The sequence below is a fragment of the Chelonoidis abingdonii genome, chromosome 3 (genome assembly GCF_003597395.2).
Source record: "Chelonoidis abingdonii isolate Lonesome George chromosome 3, CheloAbing_2.0, whole genome shotgun sequence".
In the NCBI taxonomy this organism is placed as follows: Eukaryota; Metazoa; Chordata; order Testudines; family Testudinidae; genus Chelonoidis; species Chelonoidis abingdonii.
Window position 1 is genome coordinate 203,341,150 of NC_133771.1, and position 22,762 is coordinate 203,363,911.

Below are 22,762 nucleotides of genomic sequence, written 5' to 3' on the forward strand. Positions count from 1 at the left end.
AAATCATTGTCCGCTCGGGTTGGTTCTGGGGTAAACTGTCGTCAGTCATTCCTTCCTACGGGGAAAGCAACGGCAAACAATCATTTTGCGCCCTTTTTCCCTGGATTGGCCCTGGCAGACACCATAGCACAGGCAACCAATGGAGTCCGTGACTTTTTTTTTTTTTTTTTTTACAGTCACGTGTATTGGTGTACTGAGATGCTGCGGACAGACGGCGATACTCCAGCGCTACACACATCATTCATTTGCTTTTGCATGAATAGCAGAGCATGGTTATCAGTTGTTCTTGTCCGGTCTGGCTGCACCGGAGGTAAATTGGCAATGGAGACGCGTTATCTGTCGCCTCTGGTTACTGGTCTGCGTGCTATCCATGGTGCCCGCTGGCTGAGACTCCGCCTGGCGGCAAAGGCAAAATGGATGAGTGACATAAAACACGTGCCTGGCAGTAAAGTCCCTCCTTTATGGTTTCTAAAAATAGAGTCCAGTCCTGCCGTAGAATGATGGGCAAGTGTACTAGGAACCAGTGTCCTGCAGAATGGATGATTAGCAGCCATATCCTTCTCTCGTAAACCGATTTAAAGAGCCCTTTATATTGATATAAAGGGCCTCGTAGTGTGGACGGGTATAGCGTTAAATCGGTTTAATGCTGCTAAAATCGGTTTAAATGCGTAGTGTAGACCAGGCCTCTAATAACTCCATGTTTGCTGTCTCTTTCTACTGTAGGTATTTTCCTCCTTTGGTTCTTAGTTTTCCCTGGAGCTTCATTTCTTTCCCCTTTCAGTACATTTACTGTAGCTCTTTTAGGACCCAATCCAACTTCCATCAAAGTCAATGGGAGTCTTTATACTGATTTCAATGGATATGGGAACAGGACCTTAATATTTACTTTTTCCCCAATTACTTATTGTCCTTTCTTTATGCTATTTCACCTACTCTGGGAAATCGCATGCAAACACTCTCCTCCACCCTCCCTCCCACTGCCCAGTTCCCTTTCTCACCTCTCCCAAACAGGAGATGTTCAGCTAATGGCATAGTTCAGCAGTTGCAGCAAACAAAACAGAACTGTCTCTGAGGCTGACCTTTTCCTTTCAGGCTTTTTACTTGTGGGTCTTAGGACATGACTACACTTACAGCGCTGCAGTGCGTGTGGGGAAGACACTCTCTGCCGACAGGAGAGAGCTCTCCTGTTGGCATAAAAAACCCACCACCCCAAGTGACAGAAGTTGTGTCAGTGGGAGAAGCTCACTGTGCACAATAGCACTTATGGAGATGGAGATTATGGAGATGGAGATTAGTATTTATGGAGTTGCAATGTAGATATAGCCCTAGAGTGCAACATTTACAACAACAAAAACAAACTGGTTTTGTATGGTAAGAAAATGAAACCTGAAAAATCTCAATCTGAGTACTGACTGGATATGGAATACTCTTTGCTCAAAGGCATTCATCATTCCGCCTTCCAAGTAACCATTCAGAAGGTCTGTTATAAATACCAAACTTATCTGTTGTATTACCAGTTCAGAGAGCGGGAATGCTCTCTGGGCCAGAACCATGGGTCCAAGCTGTGACTGATGCAGGATTCAGGGTAAGTGTGTGGAGGAGGGAAAAAGCAGCTTTAAGCAGCTGTAAGCTACACTTGGCAAAGTAAAGTGGATGGCACAGACTTAACCACACTGGCTTTAGACCAGCTGGGGACTCCTCCACCATCGCAGGAAACCCCGTTAGAGAAGCTGTTAGAGAAGCTCTCCATTTACCTTGAGTGGTACAATACAAAAGGCATAGAAATGTGAGCCAGGAACTGGCACTCTACATCTGGCAGCCTTTTTACATATGAGTTTTCTGTTGCACCATCACAGTAATATCTTGGTATTTCCTAGGTAAAGTAGGTCTTCCCACAGGGTCTTTAGAGGGCTTTATGGAGCTTTCTGCTCCTCCTCCCTTTCCCCTAATTATAGGAGGCCTTGCTTCAGGTTTGTGGGGCTTTTTAGTTTTTATTCTTGATTATAGTTTATCTGTTTTGTGTGTGTACCTAAATCCTTCTGGATATGGTGGAAAAGCTTCTCTGAGAAGTGGGTCTTAAAGGTGATCAGCCTGTTTTTATTCCACCCCTTGACCAAGAATGCTTTATCTCAGTCTCTCACACATTTCATCCTGGGCTTTGTGAACTGCACTGTTCCAGAAAAGTACAGCACAGATGGACATGTGGTCACTGACATAGCTGGGTCTTGACCTGCTTGGGGCTCTAAAGATTAGGATCAAAGCCTTAAAAACCAGAAACTGAAGTAGTCTAGAAGCTAAACAAAAGCGATTGTAATGTTTCACGGGTGTTTTAAGCACCACTACAGCACTAGGTCCAAGTAGTCATAGTTGCTTTTGCCTGACCCATTTCAGTGCTAATGAGGACGAGAAGAACAATGACGCAACTCCAATGATTCAATTAGTCTTCCCAATGCAATCCCACAATGCTCCTTGTGACACTCGGGAATAGCCCTCGACAACTCAAGAGAACCATTTCTGCAACCTGTCATAGTCTACCCCAGATGCCATCCCATTCCATACAGGTCCAACACAGCAGCTGAGTCATTACATGGCTGGTCTTGGCTCTACTTGGCATCCTCTCACTCATCTTATTAAAACCACAGAGCATACTATTATTTAGATTAACTTTTTTTTTTTTTTTTTTTTTTTTTTTTTTTTAGGTAACCTGATACACTAGGGCAGTGGTTTTCAAACTTTTTTCTGCGGACCCAGTTGAAGAACATTGTTGATGCCCACAACCCAATGGAGTGGGGCTTCAGGGTGGGGCTGGGAATGAGGGGTTCAGGGTATGGGAGGGGACTCTGGGCTTGGGCACGGGGTTGGAGTGCGGGAGGGGGTCAGGGCTCTGGGCTGGGGGTGCAGGCGCTAGGGATGAGGGGTTCGGGCTGCAGGAAGGGGTTCAAGGTTTGGGGGGTCTCAGGGCTGGGGCAGGAGACTGAGGCGCGGACTTACCTCTGGCAGCTCCTGGTCAGCGGCACAGCCAATGTGCAGAGGCAGGCTTCCTGCCTGTCCTGGGACCATGACCTGAGCCCCAGAAGTGGCCAGCAGAGGGTCTGGCTCCTAGGCGGCGGAGCACAAGTGGCCCTGCGCGGCTCTCGCCCACAGGCACTGTCCCAGCCCCCCAGCTCCGAGAGGGGAGCCGGTGCTCAGGGCGGGGCCAGCATATGGAGCCCCATAGCCACCCTGCCTAGAAGCCAGACCCACTGCTGACTGCTTCCAGGGCGCTGCGCAGTGTCAGAGTAGGTAGGCACTACCAGCTGCTTTAGCTGGGCAGCACTGCTGATGGGACTTTTAACATCCTGGTCGGCATTGCTGACTGGAGCTACCGGGTTGCTGAGCAAGGCGATCCAGTGCCTTTCGGGTCACGATCCAGTACTGCGTTGCGACCTGAACTTTGAAAGCACTGCACTAGGGGATGTGTTTGTGCCTTTTTTTTGCTTCTTTATGACTGAGGGCACGTGAAAGGCATCTTTCCTCCTACAGAATCTTTTCTTACATTAGAAATTATTATTAACTCAAATGCCTGAATAGCAAGGAGAAGAACTCTTAACAATTCATCATCTTCATTGTTCAGGTAAGAGCTGAGAAGAGATAGTTTTCATTTCAGAACCCCAACAAGTCCATCAGGGAAGGCCTGTCCTGACTTTCTTGATATTTCTTAGGGAAAAAACAAGCATGACTTACGCACGTAAACAAAAAAAAAAGTTTAAGGTCATCTTTATACAACCCAATCTATTTTAATCCTTTGCAGGTCATCTTTAATCAGTATACATTCAACGCTTGAAATACATAATTCAGAAAGGAGAGAGCTGTGCCTGAAATTGTGGGACAGGTACCACAATACACAGGCATAACAACTGTAGGAGGAAGCTTTGTGTTTGGACATGCTGCTCTGATTTGCACTCACACTAGCCACCCTAAGCACACTAAACTTTTTTGAGATCAAGAAGTTCAATAATCATTTAGCTATAATATGTAACTCAGTTATCTAACGCAGATGATTCTTTAGACTGTTTTCACTATGGGGAATCTCATTGGGTCCTGCCTCAGAGTGGTCCCCTGCTTGCTGATGATCAAGTTGGGCTTCTCTATCCATTACAGGACCACTTTTATTCAGTTATTCTCCCAATATTTATTGTCCTCTTCCATTTCTGCCCTTTCTCTTTTGTTTTCTCCTCTCCTGATTGTTCCCATCTCTTTTCCTGTCCTTCTACTGCTCTGTTTACACCTCTCCTTGGCTTCCCCTTCTGAAAATGCGATACAAAGAAATCAAGTCTCTGAAGTTCGCAAAAATTAGCCTCATGTATAGCTGTATTATCAGGACATATGCAATTGGTTTATCCTAAATTGCTGTTTTATAAGAAAGCATATTCACATAATAGAAGAACAAAATCCATGGAACTTTCCTGATTATAGGGAAAAAACAATATCTTATTTATGTCCCTTTGTGACAAGACCAACCTGTAATTTTTGCAGCCTTTTCCTCCTGATTCACTCTGTTCTCTTCATCTTCTTCATTGTCTTCCTCAAAATCATCTAAATTTCCAATGTCGGCTTGCTTCATACTCATCAAACTAGCCAGGCTTTGCATGTCTTCATCTCTATACCACAAATGCCAATACATCAAACAAATCATTAAAAGGCAATACTGTTCAAGTCATATTTGATAGTATTTTACTATTAAAATACTATTTTTCAAAAAGAAGATTCCTTTTCTTTACTAAGGGCCTGCTCTAAAACCTTTTGAAGTCAAGGGATAGCCTTCAGTTGACTTTGATGGGCTTTGGAAGTAGTCTTAAGAATACTTATAAGAACAAGATATGAATGTATATGTTCATAGCATTAATTTATAGATTACAAGTTTCCCATTGCCAAAAACTTAAAAAGCAAAAAACGCTTTCATTAAGGATCAATTTAATCCTCTCCTCTTACAATTTTTTAAATCTATCCTGAAGTTATACAGAACAATAATTTATTCCCTTTGGGGGTCATTCAATATAAGCTGAGGGTGCTTGGTCAGACCTAGTGCCTATGAACCACCACCTTCTCCTAAGACTCACAGTCTCCTAAGACTCTCCTAAATTCATGAGTACATAAACAAGAATTTTTTTTTAATATATTTTATGGGCCAATTTCTGTCCCTTGCATGTATGCACCACTGGAGTGTGGATTACAACCGAATCTTGTTGAAAACATGGCTGCAGACAAAAGATTTAAAGCAATGGATGTTCTAAAGTGCTATTTCCATAGCAACCAATGTTTTCAAGTTCACAGTGTCATTCTCGAAACATGGATGGACTCAATTTTTTAAAAACTATTTTAATAACTTTCTATTGTTTAATCAAGCTATTTTATAGCAGCTTTGCAATAGTCTATTCACTTACTTGCTCAAAGCAATTTTTTTTAAAAATAGGCAAGTAAAAAATATTAATTTCCCTCTCTCCATGTTACAAGCTAACCATGGTAAAACAGGATGCACAGATTTTGTGCCTCGGTGGATACATTTTCATGACATTGGTACAAAGTTACTTTAAAAGCCATCCTCTATGGTAGTAAACTACAGATCAAGTACAAACCAGGCCTCAATCCTGCACAAAAACTACACACGAGTAACTTTACACATCTGTATAGCCTTGATAAGTTCAGTATACTAATTAAACTGTGAGCTTTTTGGAGCAGGGATAGTCTCTTCCTACATATCTGCAAAGCACATAGCACAAAGGGACCCTGATCTTAGTTGAAGCCTCTAAGTGCCACTGTAAGATAAATAATTATTATTATTAAAATTAATATCCAAGAAATCACAAAGGTCCCTCTCTTACTGGTTTCAAATGGTCTGCACAGTAAAGTAGATAGGCTGGCAACTGATAACTACAGAATCTGAATCTTCTAGTAGAATCATAGACTATCAGGGTTGGAAGGGACCTCAGGAGGTCATCTACTCCAACCCCCTGCTCAAAGCAGGACCAATGCCCAGGCAGATTTTTGCCCCAGATCCCTAAATGGTCCCCTCAAGGACTGAACTCACAACCCTGGGTTTAGCAGGCCAATGCTCAAACCACTGACCTATCCCCCCTGTGAGTGGGAAAGTTCCAAGATAAGAACCTATCAACTAACCAGCAGCTCTGGAGGTGCAGGCAGCCAGTGAATTCCCCTCTTTCCCGGGAGTAGGAGAGGCAGGCTTCAGACACGGGGCTTCAGGCTCCATCCACATGGTGGCAGGCTCTGGTTCCAGGCGCCAGCCCCAGGCTCCCCACCCCTGCCATTGTCCCTGGGCCCTGCTGACTCCCTGCCCGCCTCCCTATTCAGGGCTTAATTTGTCCCAGGCTTGCTGTAGCTGAGTAAGTCTGCTGTGAAAAGCGATATTAACAAACATACAAATATCACTTTTCACAGCAGAAGATTTACCAGCTAGCAAGTCTTAGAAGGAAAAAAATAAAAAGCGCAACCAAAAAAGTAAAAGAAACAACAACAAAAAGACAAGAACATGCTGAGTGCCTTATGTGTGTTTCTATTCTGTTTAGTCCAGTAAAGAATAGAGACAACTGTAAATTGTTTTTATTACTGAGTCTGAAACCCCCCCTACATAAATATGCACATATACCTGTCCAAATCATTGCAATTTATCTGTTTTTCCTAAAGTTAATTAAGTATTTTAGGAAGAATTGTCAGCAAGAGTTGGTGGCCAGACTCTGAGGCCACCAAAAAAATTTGTTGTGAGAACCCCTGACTTAAGCTCACCCCATGCTTAACTTTAAGCATATTCTGGAGTCTCATCAATTTCAATGCAACTTAGGCACATGCTTAAGTGCTATCCTGAAGAGATTTGCTTTCACGAATCAGGGCCCCAAACACCAGTATCCAGCAGCCTAAAACAGAGGTTCCCTGTTGATAGTTCAAGAGGAGGCTGGTAACCCGCTGATGGCTCCTTTCCCTCATTTCCAGCTGCTAAATTGCATTAAACAACAGCTATAAATACAACGTCTTTCTAATATTTTTACAACATATTCATTAGTCAATATATTCATTAGTTTCCAAAGGGATGTTATGAAATGGCAAACGAGGGAGAAAATTGTCTGTGTAATTGTGAAAGGCAGGATAGGTGGTCCACAAGACAATCTCTGCCAAATCTGTCCTACATGATGAAACAGTTTGGAAATCCCTGTACCAAAAACAGTTCTGGGGTAGAAAAGTATGATATATGAGAATGGGAAGGATCCACAGATATCATCAAGACAGCCAAAGTCGGCCACAGGTTGTTAACATTCCTGAAAAAAAATTGCATGTGAAATAGACCACCTTAGCAATGGCCTCCCTGTCCTATTGCCTCTCTGTCCTGCCAGCCCTATATTCTGCCATGAGGAAGAAAGAGAGGGAAAAAAAGAAGCTAGTTTGCTGTGATGATTTGGGGACTTTGTCTGTACAATTTATGGAATCTGTGCGAGATTATGAACTCTCTATATGTATCTTTACCAAGGTGCAAAGGCCATTTTGAATGTGCAGCTCTGAGTCTTCTCTGTTGTCCTTTTACCTCCATGTTGGACTGAAATTCCAAAGGATACTGATATAAGACTGACAACAGAGGGTCATTAATCCAGTTGGTCCTCTGTTCAAATACTAACATCCTAGACAACAGCTGGCCTCCCACCCAGAAGAATTGGTTTGTCTGGGGAGAGGCTGCATGGCAACAAAGTAGGGGGTCTGGGATCACTTGAGGAGGCTGATCCAGACATCAAATGACAGAGGGGCTTAAAGGTTATAAAAGGTCAAGAGCTTCTCTATTTGGGGTCTTCAGCCATTTTCACCAATCAAGTGGAGAGAAGCTGCTGCAGAATCCTGATGAGGTGGGGGAAACCCTGCCTACCTGAACTATAGACAGTCCCCCAAGGACTCCTAGTGAAGGAAGAGCTACAGTGAGGGGGCACTGTATTCAGAATGTTTGTTATTTTCTAAATGAGCTGTACTCTCTGGTGCTTTCTCTCTGTTAAGTAATGAAAAATGGGATGTTAGAATCCTCTGTGAAGCGTATCTGCATGTATGAGGTGCTACAATTATCCCATGCCCCAGAAAAGACACTGTAAACCAGACAGCTCACACCTTCAGAAGGATTGTAGGGAATGTGCAAGAGCTGCAGAGGAAGGTTGGCGGAGCCAGGACTAGTTTCAGGGTCTAGACCTGGGATGGTCAAACTTACTGACCCTCCAACTTGCATACGATAATCTTCACAAGTTTGCAAGTCATGCCCCGGCAGGGGTGCCCCACGAGGCTGAAGTCCTGAGCTCCCCTCCAGTCTGGTAGGTGGAGAATGGGCAGCGCTGTGAGACGCACTTTAACTGCAAAAGAGCCGCATGCAGCTCATGAGCTGCGGTTTGGTCACCCCTGGTCTAGACAGTTGTATAAGGGGCGGGGGGTCCCAAATGCCAAAAGGGGTATCAGATAAGAAGTCTGCTCCTGGAGTGAATGCTGAAGATGCAAAGCCAAGGACAGTGCCAAGACTCTGCCCAAGCCCCCAGCAAGCTAAGAATACCTATAATTCTATGGCTTGATCCCTCACAGCAGTCTGGTGAATGCCCAAGTAGGGGCATTTGACTAAATTTATAACACTTGGCAACCACTCTACCCCAACCCATCTGAAAGCAAGGGATGCAGGGCCTTGAATCCTACAAATAAATTGAGGGGGGTAAGATGATCTGGAAACACCATTAATTTCTTCCTCTTCTCTGAAAGCTCCTGAGGTAAGCAAGGTGTGCGCGCGCGTGTGTGCACGTACATACGTACATGTACGTATGTACACAGATCTGCAGGGAGAATGGAAAGATCAATGCTCAGGTGAGCTGGCTTCACTGGATGTTCTCCTGAGCAACCCAAGAATGCTCCCTCTGTCTACGTCTTCCGCTCCATCCTCACCCATCAACAAGCTTTGGTTTTCTGAGGGGATGGATACAGTTGGGCTCCTGTCCAGCTTTTCCCATCCTCCATGCTAGGGACATCTCTAGCTGAGCACTCCTCCCCCACCTGCTCCCTTTCAAAGCTGTGAATATTTTTAGGCAGCTGCTTTTTAACGTATTAATAAAGTAGAAGAAAATGTCTTGATCTGAAGAACAGGAAGCTATAGTCAGAGTAAGAAATTATGTTTACTCAGCCTCAGAAACAAAGTATGACAGGAATGATTGGTATGCTGAAGGATACTCTCAACTCCTGCCATTCTATACAGCTAGAGTGCTTGCTACCCAAAGAGGTCTTTGAAAGGCAACACAAAGCAGCCTATCTGGTGAAAAACTTACGTAGCTTTTCCTTCCCTCAGGAAAATACACGATAATGAGAACTGAAGGGTGGCAGATACAACTTTCTTAGACAAAGGCTTGAATTTTAACTTGACATCTGTCTGTGTAGGCATGGGGCTTGCATATTGCTTCATGTTGATGCTGCTGGTGGCAAGTGCTTTTCTGCGTCCAGAAAGTGATTCCTGAAAGTAAACATAAAACAACATGAAATAACTTTAAAAAAATAAAATAAAGAGGTGAAGAGTTGTAACACAGAAACCAGCAGTTTCATAAAGAGGGGGGAAAACCCCTAGCAAACAGATCGGCCTCATTCTTTTTTCCAGTAGAGAGGCAGAGTGGTCCAGTGGATCAAGTAATACCCCTGGGAGACAGAAATTCCTGAGTTCTAAGCCTGGCTCAATCACAAAGGGCCCCATCCAAAGCCCACTGAAGACAATGAGAGGCTTTTAATTGTGTTCAGTGGGCCTTAGCATCAGCCCTTAAATCACAAAGGTTTAGATCTTGCACTAGGATCCACTTGGTGGACTATTACATTCCCTGAGGTCAATGGGACTCTGCATGGGCATAAGACTCTACCCACGCAGCTCCATTTGCAGGCTCATGCTCCGGTTTCCCCTTTGGAAAACTCACCCCAGAGAAGAATAGTGAAAATTAATATTTCTATGTTGCTTTGAAAAACATATAAAGTACTATGCAGTATTAAGTAGACAAGTACTATTTTGAGCTGCTGCTAGACTTTAAGCATTGAATTTAATGTTGAAATTTTTTTCAAGGCTATTTTCTTTCTAACAAGCATAGTACATGTACATCCTGAGTTGGAGATTTCTGAAGTTAAGATTGACAGTATTTCTAGAATGGCTATAAAATCTTCGGGAGACAAAAAATAAGAGTAAGATCAATGCCTGATTCACATTTGAAGAGAGGTGTTCTAAAGAATTCAGATATAAATTAATCTAAACTGCTTCTAAGAATCTACTACACAGTTTTGTCTACAACTCTCAGCATACCAGAAAAGAAATGATATGCAATAAAGTTCTAATGGAGGAAAGAAAAAAAAAAAAGAAAAAGAAAAACTGCTGTTAACTTTTGAAAAATGTTCTCACAATAAAACTACATTTTACTGCGGTTGACAATTCGTCTTGAATAAAGACGACTAATTCAATCAGAACATTCAAGCGTCCCTTTTCTAAGTACTTGACATTTCTGCCCAGTAGAATAAGTCAGAATGTAATATGTCATCCCCAAAGAATACCTTGTTTAAAAAACTAGCCTTATCTGTCAGATTATGCACACGAATATTATACAGAACTATTAGTGCATGTAGATACCTTATGAATGAATTTCAAAAATGCATCAAACACTTGAGAAGGATTTAGGCTCTCAGAAGAAATACTTAAGAATATGCAAATACTCTCAACTGAATCAAGTTGAACAGATGCGACTATCGCAAACAATACAAGTGCTCTTTCCCTGGCCACGACTGTCAATCAAAAAAATGAGATTAAGGTCCAAGGTTCTGACAATGTGTAAAATGAAGAGTATGAGGGAGTTTCAATCTATTACACTGATATGAACGACAATAATCTGTTATTGTACTGTACCTTTAGAATAGCTAAATAGTACAACTAATTTAGGATTCAAGATTTACTGCAGCATCTGTCCTGAAAGTAATGCGTGAGAACTGGCACAATATTTTTTTGGTTGTTCTCTATACAAATCTGAATAAGCAGTTTGCTTCTTAACAACAACATTTACCTTGCATAATAATTATTTGCCTTTATTACAACACTGCAGTCTAACAGTACCATTGAAGATCAGTTGTTTTCACTGAAAACCTTGGAAGAGGGCTGTTTTATACTGCTATATTTGCAAGTTTCAGATTTTTCTGTTTATGGTCTGGATGCAATTTTTAATTTTAAAAAATTGGCTAAACCTTTGCTTAGCTAATAGCTTAAGGTATTTTTAATAGTTTTAGAGAAAGATCTTTTGTAGCTTCTATTTTTGTCCTGTAGAATACTCAAAAATATTGTAGAAGACAGCACATGAATAATTACAAAAGTGTAACAGATATGGGAAAAACTCGTACATGTACTTCTTTTTGTCAATCAGAAAAGAAGAAAATAAAAATTACACAACAGTCTGAATTATGCTCCCATTTACAGTGAAACCAAAAATATACTGTTCCATTTGTGTGGGCTATAATGATCAGGAAATATTTGTCATATTTTGTATTCAGTTTCCTTTTTCAGTCAATTAGGATGGGTTCACAAAAAATCCCACCTTAGTATGTTCTAAAATTTTATAATTATGGCAATAGTTATTCTTATCTAGAGGGTTGCTATTTAATATATATATATGGGGATGCTTTTCATCATTTTAATGCTTTCAAAGCCAGGGAATCTGGTTTTCCTTAAACCCATTGCCACTAAAATGACAGTCTGATTGAACTGATGAGACACAACTACAAATGATGCATTAGAATACATATCTTGTTCAGTACCCACTCCTTTTCCCTAATTAACACACAAAAGGAACAGGCTAGGAAAAATCCTCTTGAATGAGGGACAATAACAATCCCAAATGGAATAAATAAAATTTGCTTACCTACTCTCAGCCCTCTGGATAAGTTGCTGATCAGCAACAAAACACATGAGTGTACTGATCAACTGGTATGTCTATTCTGATGCTGACAATGAAAACCAGTCTCCCACCTCAGTATCCTTGAAATCATGACTAAATGGAAAAAGAAATGGATGCTCACCCAGCCTGTTACTTGGCTGAATTCCTCCTCTCTCTGCTAGTCGCACTCTATAATGCACTTTGTGAAAAGTGCATGTGACTGATGCTGCATGAGCTCTGCTTGCACTGAAGTATGGGGTACAACTGTAGTTCATTGACATTCACATGAAACAGAGGGAGAAGACCAGCTTTCATTTGTAACAACACATTTGAGATCCAGGTTGTCTATGGCTAAGTTAACTTTAAAACGATTTTTACCAGACCAGTTTCTAGCCCTGCATTATGGCTGTTTTTGTGCCAGTGCAATGGTGCAAATCAGCCTCAAAGTCAGCTACCAGAGAATTCCCCCCAGTTATCCCCAGTGCTGAGAAGAAGGTACATTTGCCATCCAATTACTTACAATTTTCTTGACCATTTCATTGAGAGAAGTCCTAAAACAAATATCATATTCACCTAAAATTCTAACTTACTTATTTTGTAATTAAAGCCATGCTATGGATGGGAAGACATGTATGTAGGTTTGTTTGGGACCTGCTTTCAGGTAAGTGCACTTTGGGGGAGGAAGAATGTGCTATGTGTCTGTTTTTTGCCCTGAGGCCAACTGAGACTAGTGGAGGGTGGGAGGTTCTCCTAGCCTACCTTCCCCTTTGAAAAAAAACTCTGTTGAGATGTTTAAAACCTCAATTGATTTTGCCATAAAACTTTTGGAATATAATTCCATGGAATATGCTTTCAACTATGACATACCCTACTTTTCCTACATTGTCTTTGTTGAATTTATTAACAGCCACATTTTATAGCATTCAAATGCACTATACAAACAGATATCTTCTCAAAATTTGGCATGCTCTGAAAAGTAATATGGTCCAAGTTACATAGGGTGACCAGACATTCCGATAAAATTTGGACTGTCCCGATTTTGAGGAGTTTGTCTTGCATCCCAACCAGAGTACGGTCGGGATGCCATTTGTCCCGATATTTTGTTTCCTGGTCTTCGGTGGCAATTCGGCAGAGAGTCCTTCAGTCGAGGACAGTCTTCAGCAGTATTTCAGCAGTGGGTGCTTCTGTCTTTGGCGGCAAGGTTTATTACCCCCTGCCAAAATACTGCCAAAGACCGTCTGCAACTGAAGGGCTCTCCGCCGAATTGCCGCTGAACTCCCGGATGGGTGAGAGTAACCCCCCCACCACAACCCCCGCACCCGCCCCCCCCGCGGTTCTCCCGATATTTTCCCCTTATCTGGTCACTCTAAAGTTACAGTGGCTGTCACTCTAGAATTGGAATAATTCTAGATGTTCCTGGAAAGGAACATCTTAAATCAGTAGAGAAAAGCGATAAACCAGGACAAAAGCATACAGATAAGATGTAGACAGGTAACTATCAGTAGGCCAGGATGAATGGTTTTAAATCAAAAGCACAATTTATAAAGCTGTTACACCCAATATCAATATGGTCAAAATTATTAAAATACAGATTAGTATTACACCTGGTCTCACAGGAGGAGATGACACATTTTATAGAAGAGAAACCAAGAAAGCTTATCGTATTTGTTTTTTCTTTTGCTCAATGTTTTTCAAAACATTCTGTGAAGCATTTTTATATATAAAATAGAAACCAGATCTTAAAACATGTAAGGCTCAACTATCCCTCTAAATATATCACATTACACATGCATAAAAATTCAGTTTACAAGGTACTTGACAGTACACACCCATATATTTGTAGGCAGGATTGAGTTCTTAGTACAAAACTTGTTCAGCCACTGAAATAATACAGAATTAGTGAAGCATTATGTTTCTTTACAAATAACGATGCTGACATTATCAACTGGAAAATAATGATAAACATAAAGTACATAGCACAGTTAGAGGAAGCTAAGCCCATACTTGTATATTAGTAAACAGTTCTAGACTGCTATAAGAGTGAGAGAGTTATCTAATGTATTTAGTCATTTACTTTTTCTCATACCATATGAGAGGATGTTGGATCAGACAGTAATTCTTGTACTGGGGTACATGGACCATTAGTAGTCTACAGAAAGCTGGTAGATATTGGCTTCACCTCCTTACTTCCATCTCATTTTACAGATGTCAAGGCTCTTCACCATAGGAAAAAAATGAGAGCTTGGACATCTAGAAAACAGGCTGAATCCCCTCCTTTCCAACTATCTCCATATAGAGGGAAAAGAAATAGGAATAAAGGCAACAGATACAAATACATAAATATTTTCCTAATATTATTTTATTATGTAAGCAATTGCTATAGTTGCCACAGGACATTGTGTGAATTGGTGGGATTGTCATCACTGTAATCACAATGGGAAGAGATCCACGTAGTCACGAATGGGAAAGGATACAGTTCACTAGACCCCTCTGGCCACACACAGAGATCAATTGTGAGATTTATGGGTAATTTGACAATATTTATTGACAATCTCATAGGGATTAGAGACAACCAAGAATAACTGGAACTGTAGATTTATCTTGAGTTATCTTCAAACACTCAAATATTGATATGCGTTCAGATATTTGCCATATTTTTTAAATAAAGTGGTATGTCAGACTCCTTTGAGTTACAGTAGTTATTGTACAGCTCTGCTGACATCAGAAAAAATATAGAAAATACGAAAAGCTCTTAGAAAGCACCTTTAAAATAATTTTAGAAAGAAGTTTATTTGAAAGGAAAAAGAGCTCAAGTCTTGTTAAAACAAAAACAAAAATACAAGCAGATAAAATAAGATTCCCTTGATAGTGCCATCTGCTTCGGAAAGCTTAAGTTTCTCAAGAGTACTGAGTAAGGGCTGGCGATCTACGTAACCGTTTAGTTTTTTATGAAAAAAGAAAACTATCAATAAGCACATTACACAGACACAGAAACTTTGAGTTAAATATATGCTTTTATACTCCCACACTACTTCAAGGAGAAAGCCTTCCCTGCTGGAAGATTCAAATTATAGCAAATTTGTGAATACATTTAACCACATCCTTCTCACCGCCCCCAGAATGTCTGCTAACTATGAGTAATAAAAAGCAAAGCCTATTGTGTTACTAGGTCACTAGTGCAAACCAAATCAAGTCAATAGCTGATTGCTCGCAAGTTGATAACCTCCGACTATTCAGCAAAAACAACGAGGAGTCCTTGTGGCACTGCAGAGACTATGCTTATTTGGGCATAAGTTTTCGTGGGCTAGAATCCATTTCATCAGATGTATCTGACTATTCAGTGGCTCAAATGAAATAAGTTTCATGGTCTCACTCCAGTCCTCATTGCATAAACAATGACATCAACATACCTTCACGATTGGGACTGTTGGCCTCACTGGCAATTTCAGGAGACAGGCAAATCTTTGAATGAGGATACAGACTCAATTATACATTCAATTCTAGAAGTGATCCCTTCATGTCAGGTCCCGAGATATATGGGCAGAATAGTGCATGAAAACTTGCACTACTACGTTACCAGAACCTGGGTATAAAGGGAGGGCTTTAATTTCTAGGACTGCAAATTCAGCACCTTCACAAGTATTAAATTCACAGATACTTAAGGCAGAACATGTATTTGCTTATTTCTTATAATAATTAGTCTGAACCCTTACACCAGTAGGATGGAATTCTGGTTGAAAGAGTCTACAGCTACTTTTGCACCAAAAATAAATCAACCAACCTCTAAATCAGGGATTCTCAGACTGGGAGTCGGGACCCCTCACAGGGTCATGAAGTTATTACATGGGCGGTCGCGAGCTGTCAGCCTCCACCCCAAACCCTGCTTTGCCTCCAGCATATATAATGGTGTTAAATATATTTAAAAGTGTTTTTAATTGATAAACGGGGGGTCCCACTCAGAGGCTTGCTATGTGAAAGGGGTCATCAGTACAAAAGTTTGAGAACTACTCCTCCAAGTAATGATCTGAGCTGTCCACATTTCCCCCTCCTTTTCAGGTCTATGTTTAATATACAGCAAATTAAAGTATAGTTTTAAAACTTTAAAGGGACACTGCCAGTTCAATTTGACTCTGAAATGAAGTTTTTTATAAAAACAGGGTTTTTTTTGTTATACTTCATTCTAACTAAACAAACACACATCTTATTTCAATATTTGCAACTCCAATGCTGCAGTATTGTGTTGTTGCATGATAGCTAGAATTTCTGGAATGGAAACAGACTATAAAACAAAAACAAAATGCACTCCTTTATTTTCAGTGTAGTGAGAGAAATGCAAATATCAAGCAAAACCTAATAAATAGTAAATTACATGTTTATGTTTTCATTTATAACCATATAAAATATTAGCAAGGTGTCTATACGGTTTCTGTAGCACTTATCACTGCTTCATGAGTGTTTCCCATGCAGACAGACTAGAGGTCCGTAGTGGACAGCATGAAATCTTCCGGTCTCATCCTCTCTCTGCGTGTAGGACGGGTCTATACTTTAAAAATATTTTGGCTTGGTGGAAAAGCTTTAGCAAAGAAGTTTATAACAAACCCGGAAGGTGGTCAAAATGTGCATCAGCCTTATCTCCTCTGGGAACTTTTCCACAGCCAAAACCCTAAACAAAGAATAATCCAGACTGGAAATTAAGCATGTGTGGATCACTATGACCAGATCATCATCTGGGAGTAAGAGGAAGAAGTGACTTTATTTTCTGATCTAGACCAGTGGCTTTCAACCTTTCTAGACTACTATATCACTTTCAATAGTCTGATTTGTCTTCTTTACCCCTCCGCGCCCCAAGTTTCACCTCGCTTAAAAAAACTACTTGCTTACAAAATCAGACAAACATAGAAAGGCGTCACAACACACTATTACTGAAAAATTGCTTACTTTCTCATTTTTACCATATAATTCTAAAATAAATCAACTGGAATATAAATATTGTACTTACTTTTCAGTGTACAGTATATAGACCATTATAAACAAGTAATTGTCTGTATGAAATTTTTGTTTGTACTGGCTTTGCTAGTGCTTTTTATTTAGCCTTGTGTAAAACTAGGCAAATATTTAAACGAGTAGATGTACCCCCGGAAGATCTCTGAATACCCCCAGGGGTACAAGTAGAGAACCACGGATCTAGGCTTAGCGATGAGTTAAACAGGAACCTAAGACAAACGGAGAGGTGGACCCCTCTGATGGAAATGAAGAACAATGTCCCAGCTAGTTCTCTGAAGCATTTCCCACGTCCAAACCGCATTACATCACTTTAGTGTGGATTCAGTTTGAGCCAGCTATTATCATCCATGTGCTGATGTTCTAAAGGCATTGTGGAACCCTGGCTCTGGAAAACTATACACAACTGGGTGTCATTGGTGCATTGTTGGTAGCAAAGCCCATAGTATCTCATCACCTCTTCCAAATGCCCTCATGTAGATACTGAAGAGGAAGCCATACAGGAGAGATCTCAAGGGTAGGGTCTTTGGAGGAAGAGCTGAGGATGCCCATCTCAACCCTCTGGGTCCTGTTGGACAGTAATGACTGTAGCCAATGTAGTGCTGCGCTATCTACTCAGGCTATGCAAATATATAAGCAGATCAGCAGCATTTTGTGTTAACTCAGTCAAAAGTGGCAGATGCCACGAGCACTGAGACATGGCCTCCTTCCATTGCCCTGAGGAAGCCATCTTTTAATGCACCTAGGGCTATCTCCATGCCATGCCCTGTCTGAAGCCTGATTGAGAAGAACCCAGGATATTGGCAGATGGGGACAGGGAGTGGGGTGTGTGGATGGGGCAAGGGTCCTGGGGGGGGCCCATCAGGGAATGGGGGGGGTTGGATGGGGCAGGAGTCCCGGGGGGGGGACACGACCCCCTCTCTTAACTGGCCCTCCATACAATTTACGAAACCCGATGCTGATCTCAAGCCAAAAAGTTTGCCTGCCCTTATCCTACATCCTCCACACGCCAGCCATTCAATGTGTGGCCCCATGCCTATGGGGACCATCCAAATGTTACCCTGCACATAAAATTCTAATTTCCTCCCAGCATTTTTGTGATACTCATCACTATAGCATCTGAGCCACACAAACATTAATGAATTTATCTTCACAATACCTGGTGAAGTAGGATGCTATTATCACCTTCACTTTACAAATGGGGAGATGAGCCAGAGAGAGTTAAAGGACAAAATCTGCAAAAGAGTCCATGAATTTGGGGGCTCAGTGATTCGGTGTCCAACTCGAGACATCTAGGACCTGATTTTTTAAAGGTACTATGCATTTGCAGCCACCATGTACTGTGCTGCAGGTGTAAGTGCTCAGAACTTCTGAAAATCAAACTCTAGATATCTCAAGCTGGGCACCCACAAAATGCTGAACAAACAATTATGGTCACCTAGGATACTTGTCCAGCATCACATATGCCAGGGACAGAATCCAGTTAAGCCACCGTCAAATGCCTTAATTACAAGACCATCTTTTCTCTTCCTAATTCCCCCTATTTCATTCACTATGCATTTTCCAAGTTTTGCAGCAAATCAGGCAAGGGTCCTACAGACATGTGACGGAGATGTGTGGGAGGGGCCAATAATTGCCAGACTCCTAGGGTTGAGGTATGACGCCATGCTCAATACTAGGACTATGATATACACACAATTATTAACACTCAGTAAAGATGTGAGTTTAGATAATGTGGCCTTCTTGTTTCCAGGCACCATTTCCTAGGTCAATACCTATTTTGGATGGGAGAAAACAGGAAGATAAGGAGGGGGATCCATTTTGTCTGTGTTTTTTCTGAAGTTTCATTTCTGTGTGACTGATTCAAAATGATGAGGGAGGCTCAATGGACCCACTCAATGTGCACAGTGCAATTGGAAAGTTCAGTGAAACACAGAAGATATATTGTGCATGATCAAATGATGATTTTCTGGGGCTTATAATTAGACCAGATCTGATGAATTTTCATGGGAACAGCATTCATAGAAATTTAACACTGGCACCCATTTTCACTACCAAACATCAGACCTACTGATCACAGATATTTCAGGGTCCCTTGATACAGGAAGCACATTTTACTCTTTCTTTCACTGCATAAAAGATTGTAACAAGTATCAGACATCACAAAAGTTACCATATGATAAGCTCCAATTCTGCAAAGTGATCTACATGTTAAGTATCCATATGGTCAGATCTCTTTGCATGATCAGGCTAATATGAGTAAATACAACAGATCAGTATATTCTCTCGGACGCTATTAAGAGACTTGCATGTTAGGTGGCACCCTTCCATTTGCCCACTACAGTGGACATTTCCCAGGCAAAACTAAAACCACTCACAAGGCAACTAAAAACGGATAAGCTCTCCACCACATTTGTAAAAAGCAGCTTCGAAGTATCACATCCCAGGATAGAGCAGAACCAACTCTTCTCCAAGGCAATTTAGTACAACTCCACTGAAGTCAACACAGTTGTAAGAGCTGTATTACAAAATATTTGAATTTGGCCTAGTTTAGAGGAATCCAGATAATTTGAAACTATACATATCTAATGCAGTCTTCTTTTAAAGACAGTTTGCCAGTCCTTTGTCAGGAGAGGAACAGATAACGAAACAGACCTTGTCATCTTTGGCCATAAAAGCTTGCCTGTGGATGTTGCTTAAATTGTTTACCTCAAAACAAATGTGACTCAAAAGCAAATGAACTGCACATTTTTTCAATTTGAAAGGAGGTTTTCTATGTGCAGCTACGCAATATTATATTCTGCATAAGAGCCAATGAACCATATTTTTTAAGTTAACAGCTCTAATACCTTTGTAATCAAACTTCAATCTTATCATGGCACTAACCCTTTAATTAGATTGTATATACACAACTTACAACTGAGTGTATTCTGGCTGTTTAGCCTTTCATGTTTCTGATGGGTCAGAGTATATCTCAGAGTCTGTAGTTTCACAGTCCACTGTGTTTGTGTCATCCAGCTGACTGGCAGAATCTCTGTCCCAGTAAAGACATTCATTGATGCCATGACACAATTAAAGCTTAGCAGGAAAAGGAACTGCAGCATGAAGTTTTTTTTTTTAAAATGCAAGTAGTGATGCTCAGCTTGGAGATTGTCAGAAACTGAGAGGAGATGGTCAAGCCTAGTTTTTGGAGCTGGAGTAGTCAGGCCTAGTGGTCGGAGCTGGAATCAGGAGTCCAGGGCAGGGTTGGAGTAAGACTGGAGCACAACTAGGAGCAGGATAGCGGCAAGAGCCAGGCTGCAGCAAGAGCGAGACTGGAACTGACTAAGGCTTGGGGAGTCTGTTGCCACTTTCAGGCAGGAGAGAGTTCCAAGCCCTGCAGTGACATTGAGCAGACTGAGCTGCTGTTCCTCCTGCGAGCCTTATACACCTGCTCTGGGAGTCACCAGCCCAGTTCCCAGCTTGTGGATTGGCTGGAGCTCAGAACAGGAGTGACTCTTCACCAGACTCAAGAAGAAGGGGGAAACATTTTTTGAGTCATCTTAAAGAAAATACCTTTAATTTTCAAGCATTGTACTGTAAGGCCATTGCCACGAACAAACCACTTCTATCAGACTTGTCATTATGGGCAAAAATGTTAAGGACAGGCACCTGCAGTGATGCAAGTCACCTTTATAAGCAACTTGATTTCTCCTGAAGTCAATAGGTGTTATGGGCTCTCAGCACTTTGAAAGTTAGCACATGATTCTAGTTTGGTCTATAGAGTAACACAGGACCCATAAGACAATATCAAACACTACTCCTGGGCAAATTCTTCACCACTGCGCACATGCAGAATTCATGTCTCATGCAGAATTTTTTTCTCTGCAGAAAACACATTCTGCTGGAGAGGTGCTACAGTTACATCTTTTACCCACGAGGTGCTGCCATGGCACAAGCACAGAGGGCAGTTGCTCCTGGTGGGGAGAGGGAGATGAAGAAGCTGCATTCCTCATAGCACCCTGTCCTTGGGGCCATGTGAGGCGGCACAGGAAACAGGGGGGACGGACATGGGGCACATGGGGTTGCCAGGGGTCACAGACTGGGGTTCAGAAGGGCTAGTGGGGGTACAGACTAGGGGGTGGCTGAATGAGAGTGGGGGTGCATGGCTACAGGGGGACAGGAAGGAAGGCAGGCCTGGCTGAGTGGGGGTTAGGGTTACCACCTGGCTGGTATTTGACCAGTCTGGCCAGTTTTTTTATGGATTTGCCAGCTGCCAGAAAAATAATTTAATCTGCTCCTGGAGGGCGGTGGGGGGGGAGGAGGGGAAGGGAGGAGTTTATGCGGGTCTAAAAATTTGCATTATCATCAGAATACACTGGAATATGTAACGTTAAAGGTTTCTGAGTCCAGCTGAAGATGCTGCAGTGTTCCCACTTCCACAGTTTAAGTGATAACAGATCAAAACTGTTCAAAATACAGCAGCAGTCTGCCCACCAAAACGCAAGCGCATCACGTGCATGTGTGAAAGTGAATTTGAGTCATACGAGAGTGAGGAAAAGTAGAAGATATCTTATGGAAGATAAGGGTGAAGGTGCAAGTGATCGACTATACACCCACCCAAAAGCTTGCATAAGAAACTTCACATTCAGTGACAGCTGGCTAAATGAAAGGCCTGGTCTACACTACGCGTTTAAATTGATTTAAACAGCGTTAAATGGATTTAACGCTGTACCCGTCTACACTACAACGCTCTTTATATCAATATAAAGGGCTCTTTAAATCGATTTCTGTACTCCTCCCCGACGAGAGGAGTAGCGCTAAAATCGATATAAACATATCGGATTAGGGTTAGTGTGGCCGCAAATCGACGTTATTGGCCTCCGGGCGGTACTCCACAGTGCACCACTGACTGCTCTGGACAGCAATCTGAACTCGGTCGGGTGCAGTGGGCAGGGTAAACAGGAAAAGCCCGCAAACTTTTGAGATTTATATTTTCTGTTTGTCCAGCCCTGGAGCTCTGATCAGCACGGGTGGGTGTGATGCAGTCCCAAATCCCAAAAAGAGCTCCAGCATGGACCATATGGGAGATACTGGGTCTGATCGCTGTATGGGGAGACAAACTCTGTTCTATCACAGCTCCGTTACAGAAGACGAAATGCCAAATGCATTTGAAAAAAATCTCCAGGCTACACAGTGCTGAGTGACAAGCGTAACGGGAAGCCAGAGACTCAAATGGAACGCTCATGGAGGGAGCGAGGTGAGGATGGGACGGGGGGTACTGAGGACTCCAGCTATTCCCACAGTCACAGCAGTCTCCGAAAAGTATTTGCATTCTTGCAGAGCTCCCAATTGCCTGTAGGTTCAAACACATTATCTGGTGTGGTTCAGGGAATAGTCCTCAGTTTACTCCCCCTCCCCACCACGTGAAAGAAAAGGGAAAAGAAATCGTTTCTTGACTTCTTTCAATGTCACCCTATGTGTCTACTGAATGCTGCTTGGTAGACGCGATGCTGCAGCAGTGAAGCGCAGTATCGCTCCTCTCCCCTCTCTGGTGGGCAGGCAGTGCAGTAGGACTGGTAATGGTCCTTATGAACCCGAGTGCTCCAATGCTTGATAACTGCTGAATACCTAACATGTTGCCTGAGATTAGGCCGGCCCGGGGGGGGGGGGGGGGGGCAGCGGGCGCCTGGGTAAAAAACAGGAATGATTCCTGGTCACCTCCCAGTAGATGGGACAGTACGGCTGGTAACCATCTTCATCATAGCAACTGGGGGCTGAGCTTCAATCAGCCCCTCCCTTTTCATGTGTAAAGAAAAGATTCTGTACTGCCTGGACTA

General features: G+C 42.1%; 1 protein-coding gene across 12 annotated transcripts in view; it reads right to left on the reverse strand.

Moving 5' to 3' along the window:
* Positions 1–22,762, reverse strand: part of EHBP1 (EH domain binding protein 1) — a 337,395-nt gene that overhangs the window by 167,385 nt on the left and 147,248 nt on the right. For all 12 annotated transcript variants that reach the window (XM_032763268.2, XM_032763265.2, XM_032763264.2 and 9 more), the window contains exons 6-7: positions 9,324–9,505; positions 4,501–4,640 (exon numbers count right to left, since the gene is read on the reverse strand). In XM_032763268.2, coding sequence (XP_032619159.1) covers positions 4,501–4,640; positions 9,324–9,505 — 322 coding nt within the window. The remainder of the gene's footprint in view (positions 1–4,500; positions 4,641–9,323; positions 9,506–22,762) is intronic.